We start from the raw sequence: 5,337 nt of genomic DNA on the forward strand, positions 1-5,337 counted from the left end.
CAGGCTCCGGACGCGCAGGCTCAGCGGCCATGGCTCACGGGCCCAGCCGCTCCGCGGCATGTGGGATCTTCCCGGACCGGGGCACGAACCCGTGGTCCCCTGCATCGGCAGGCGTACTCTCAACCACTGCACCACCAGGGAAGCCCACTCACAGATTTTTAAAGGATATATATGTTTGAAAGGACACACCGAAGGATCCAACCTGGAAGAACTCTATCTCTTCCAAACTATTTAATAATTACAAGGGGGAAAAGAGTAAGCATACAGTGGAGAATCAAGGCAAATGATTACTTAGCCAAGCGATCAAGGTTACGATCACCACCAGCAGCTCAGACGGACGGCCTGCATCCCCTGATACGATGTAATGAGGACACATGATCACATCACTGTGGCCTCCTTCTCAACGCTGCATTGCCATCTAATCATGAAAAAGCATCAGACAAGTCCCAACTGAGGGATACTCTACAAAATGATTCACCAAAGTCAAGGTCACAAAAGAGAAGGAAAGACTGGAGAACCATCAAAGATGGGAAGAAACTGAGACATGATGACTAAATATGAGGAGACCCAGAACTGGATCCTCGAACAGAAAAACGACGTTACTGGAAAACCCGTTACAATCCAAATGACTTTGTAGTTTTCAAATATGTCCTATGGTTACATACGATGGTAACATAAGTGGAAGTTGAGGGAAAAGTATATTGGCACAGTACTATTTTCGCAATGCTTTTGTAAGTCGAAAATTAGTTCAAAATAAAAACTAAAGGTATAGAACAATGTATGAAATATCCTGCCACACATTACAATTCATCCATATATGTACATATAAAATATATACATACAGACAAGGATAAAATCTGAGTAGAGGCTGGATGACTGAGGGACAGGAAGGACAGAGAAGCTTCCCTTTCTCCACGTACACTTTTGCATCTTCTGAATTTTCAACCATGGACATGTGTTCTCTATTTCCAAAACTAAAATTTTAAGTACAGTCTCTGTGAAGTTGAAGACACCACGAGCAGCTTGCTAGTCTTCAGTATAAAAAGGCACTCAGCCTAATGATTGACTGAGGTTTCACAGGACTGTGAAAGGAGGTCCAGTTTCCTGCCAGAATTTATTTGCCACCAACATTTGTGGTCTGGGATCGTTTTCTTTTTTTTTTTAAGGTCATAAAAATCACTGAAATCCAAAGAAAGCATGAATGTATTTCCTGATAATATTATTGCAACTCTGGGAATATATATAATAAATTGTTTCCCACTAGGGTTTTAAAAAAAAGTTTAGAAGTAATAAAGAAACTAATTTTAAAGTCATAATATTCGCATTTCTCGAACCAGTTTTATTGAAACTGTTATAATCTATTTTGTGGTCATTATAATGATAAAGGGGCAGGTGGCATGAGAGCCTAGATTCCAATCCAAGCTCTGCCACTTACTGCCTGTGTGACCATGGACAGGTTGCTTGGTTCCCCTGTGTCTGAGTTTCAAGAAAATAATCAGAAGACCTATCTTAGGTCATTGTTTTGAATACTGATAATATCACACATCTCAAGCAGAACAGGACCTGGCCCTGAAGCTCTCAGATGTTAGCAAATCTATTTTTCAAATGTTCTAGCTATATTCAAACGTTTTTGGCACCTAAGAGAATCTAATATATTAAATTTGTCATTTAATTAAACATTACAAGTTTCATTCACATATTCAATCACTTAAAAATATGAGCTAATGACATTTGGTAAAGCATAAGTTTGGGCTTATTAGTTATGAAAGTAGAAACAAGAATTTAGTGGTTTTTATTAGAGAAGCGTTGGTTAATAGTCATAGATTAGTCAATCAAAGAAGGTACAAGTATGAAAGTAGAAACAAGAATTTAGTGGTTTTTATTAGAGAAGCGTTGGTTAATAGTCATAGATTAAGTAGTCAATCAAAGAAAGTACAAGTAAGAGTGGGTATTCTTTCTCTCAGGCAGAAGCAACCTCTCCACAAAGCTCCCTGAGGCCTCCAGCTCACACACCCCTCCTCCCAGAAGCCGGTCCCCCCCACCCCAGGGCTCTGGGTTGCATCTCTCTGGCTTTCACAAGGGCGTGAAGGCCTCTATATCCCCACCCGGCCCTAGGTGGGTAGCCTCTCCTGGAAAGAACACACTGATCAAGGCAAAACCAATGAGGATCATTTTGTTCTAAAACCACGGAAACTTTCCTTAAGAGGTCGAGCTTGCAGTCACTTGAACGTGACAGAATTGAGAAGAGCTGCCCCACTCCCATCCTCACCTTTCATGGCACAAACACAGCTGAATGGAGCCTTAGCCTCCCGACCTCCAGGTCAGCACCCCCCGCAAGCAACGCCATCCCCGTCCTGGGTCCGCCAGGAGCTGTCATCTGGATGAGGGATTCCGGACGGCCCCAGCCTGAAACCGAACGCCTCCAGGCCCACGCGGAATTTAGCAGCCGTCGGGTCCGAGCTCTGGATAAAGAGAAAGCAGCTGGTCAGGTGGCGGCTTTGCGGAGATGCATCAGAATCACCTGAAGGGCTTGTTAAAACCGAAATCTCCGCGTCCCACCCCCAGGGTTTCCGGTTCTCTGGGTCTGGGTGGGCGCCAGGTGGTATTTCTAGAAAGTTCCCAGGTGAAGCTGATTCTGCTGGTCTGGGGTTATGCTTCGAAATCCCCTGTCCTAGGATACCTCAGTGATAGGCAGGGCCCCAGAAGGGATTCGGCGGAAGACGTCCCCTCAAGACGCTGCTCCAAGGACTCCCCGGGGACCCTCATCTGGCGTCACGGATGCGCTAGATTTTCCCCTGTGGGTCTCGCCAAGACTCCTTCCCAAACTCAGGAGCCGGGACCCACACCGGGGGGGTTTTAGACTGAGTGGTTGTTGTCAGAACTGTTCCAGGACCTCAGACTAAGGAACCGGAGTGAACCAGAAAGACGCAGAGACCCAAGCCCGCCTTCCCGGACCCCGGGGCCAAGGACGGGTTCCCTGCCAGGGCCCATGAAACCCCTCACTCACCTCGATCCCGGTGGACCCGAAGCTGGAAAGACATTGCCACAGTGAGGAGCGTCCTAACATCCTGGTAAAAGGGCCATCCGATAAGGACGATCCCGACTCCGCATCCTGGGACCGCACTGACCACGAGTGAGACCCTGAACGAACTGTAGAAGGCCGCCAGCATCTCGCCGTCCTGGCCTGGGAGGGAAGGGGCGCTGAGCCGCGGGAGGGGGAGCGAGGTTCCGGTCACGGAGGAAAGCGGCCTCGGGGTCAGTGGCCCCTGGAGAGTCTGGGATTCCAGGAAAGCTCAGGGCACCTGCATCCGGGTCCCATCCCCGAGGAGTAACGTGGGAGGCAGCGGGCGAGCTGCGGCCGGTAGGGCGTCAGAGGGCGCGAGCTCCGGGCTCACTCGCCAAACAACGCGCGGAACATGCACAGCTCGACGTAAACGACCTCTGCGATGTGCTCGTCTACCCTAATCTGTCTCAGACTTTGCGCTCTAGGAAGCTCCCAGCGCCTGAGGCGGCGGGGAGCGAGCGCTCGGCCTCTTAGGCGGCCGGGCCCCGCCCCTTCCGCGCGCGCCTCCCGCCTCCCGCCTCCCGCCTCCCGCCTCCCGCCTCCCGCCTCCCGCCTCCCGCCTCCCGCCTCCTCTCCGTGTCGTTGGCCCCGTGAACCAGCAGTTCCCGCGCCGGGATGGTCTCGACCACCGCCTCTGCCTTCTAAGGCCCCGGAAGACCCCCAGGCCCGCCAGGCTGCATTGTGTCGGGGTCTCTGGCCGGCTGCACAGCCACGTGGGGCGGGGGCAGGGGGTGCAGGGGGGCGGCTGAAGAATGGAACCCACGCCCGCTCTGAGGATTCCACTTCCTCAGAGCCTCCATGCCTTCTCGAAGGCCCTCCTCTCGCGCCCAGGTCTCCTGCGGCCCCAGGAACCAGCTGCCCTCCTAGCGGGGGACCAGGGGCTCGGAATCAAGCCTGGCATAGGGGCGTCGCAGCGCGGACCGAGGGCCCGGCCTCCACCGTCCCAGTGACCACCTAAGAGGAGACCAACGCTTCCAGAACCTGAAACAGCTTGTCTGGAGAGAGAAACCTACAGGACGCAATGGAAATGGCCGCTTGACCTCTTTGATCTTCCTCTCAAAACGTATAACCCCAGTAAATCATGAGCAAAACGTCACAGGGCTTCCAAGAGGGGCATCCGGCAATACACCTGGCCAGTGTCCCTCAAAACTGCCAAGGACGTCAAAACCAGTAACCCTCTGGGAAAATGTCACAGTCAAGAGGACCCTAAGGAGACAATGATAATTAAAGGTTATGTGTCCTGGATGGGATCTGGAACAGAAAAGGGATAGCTGGTAAAATGAAGGAAATTCAATAAACTGTGGACTATTTAATAATAGTCCATCACTATTGGTTCATTAATTTTAACGAATATGTCATGCGTTTATTAACAATGTATATAATACACTCTATAATAGGGAATGTTAATAATAGGGAAAACCGTGAAAGGATATAGTATGGAACTCTACTACCTACTCCATTTTTCTATCAATATAAAACTTGTAAAAAGTTAAAATCTAGTAATAAAAATTAAATACAGTTGACCTTTGGTTTGAACTGCGCAGGTCCACTTATACGCGGACTTATTTCAATAGTAACTACTAAAGCACTACACTAGGCAGTTGACTGAATCCACAGATGCAGAAGGGCAGGTAGGGAGGAACCCAGTATATGGAGGGGTGACTAAGTTATGGGTGGATTTTCCACTGTGTGGAGGGTCAGTTACCCTAATCCTGGTGTTGTTAGGAACTATTTACAAATGAAATGATATGTCTAGAATTTGCCTCAAACCAATCTACATTTAGGAAATATAAAAACAAGATTACTGATACTTGTTGAAGCTGAACAATAGATTGGATTCGTTACACTGTTCCTCCACCTCATTTGTGTGTGAAATTTTTCATAATAGAAAGTTTAATAAAAAAAGAATGAGTTAAATCTATATGCCCAGATATGGCGGGGGCGGGGGGGGGAGGGTGTCTGAGCATAGGTTACAAAGAAGTATGGTCAGGAAGGGGAATTTTGCTTGTTTTCTTGTATCAGTCCACACTGTTTATCTTCGTAAGTGTGTAATTAAAAATACAACGTTAATGTGATTATTGACACACCTACAGAGGAAGAAAGTCTATTCAAATGACAATTACATTTTTAGTTGATTCTACAATTTCAAAGGATTTTTTTTTTTTTTAATTTTTATTTTTTTTTGTGGTACGCGGGCCTCTCACTGCTGTGGCCTCTCCCGCTGCGGAGCACAGGCTCCAGACGCGCAGGCTCAGCGGCCATGGCTCACGGGC

The 5,337-nt window shown here is 48.6% G+C and overlaps 2 protein-coding genes across 4 annotated transcripts in view; one reads left to right on the forward strand and one right to left on the reverse strand.

The window, feature by feature from the left end:
- Positions 1-2,272, forward strand: part of KCNQ5 (potassium voltage-gated channel subfamily Q member 5) — a 616,346-nt gene extending 614,074 nt beyond the window's left edge. The window contains exon 16 of the mRNA XM_028494701.2: positions 1,965-2,272. Within this exon, the coding sequence (XP_028350502.1) occupies positions 1,965-2,182 (218 nt within the window). The 3' untranslated portion in view covers positions 2,183-2,272. The remainder of the gene's footprint in view (positions 1-1,964) is intronic.
- Positions 1-3,501, reverse strand: part of LOC102991523 (non-histone chromosomal protein HMG-14-like) — a 48,241-nt gene extending 44,740 nt beyond the window's left edge. For all 3 annotated transcript variants that reach the window (XR_008618419.1, XR_008618420.1, XR_008618418.1), the window contains exons 1-2: positions 3,008-3,501; positions 2,270-2,462 (exon numbers count right to left, since the gene is read on the reverse strand). The gene's annotated coding sequence lies outside the window, so the exon portion shown is untranslated. The remainder of the gene's footprint in view (positions 1-2,269; positions 2,463-3,007) is intronic.
- Positions 3,502-5,337: the final 1,836 nt, after the last annotated feature.

The sequence above is a fragment of the Physeter macrocephalus genome, chromosome 10, assembly GCF_002837175.3.
Source record: "Physeter macrocephalus isolate SW-GA chromosome 10, ASM283717v5, whole genome shotgun sequence".
NCBI classification, from domain to species: Eukaryota; Metazoa; Chordata; class Mammalia; order Artiodactyla; family Physeteridae; genus Physeter; species Physeter macrocephalus.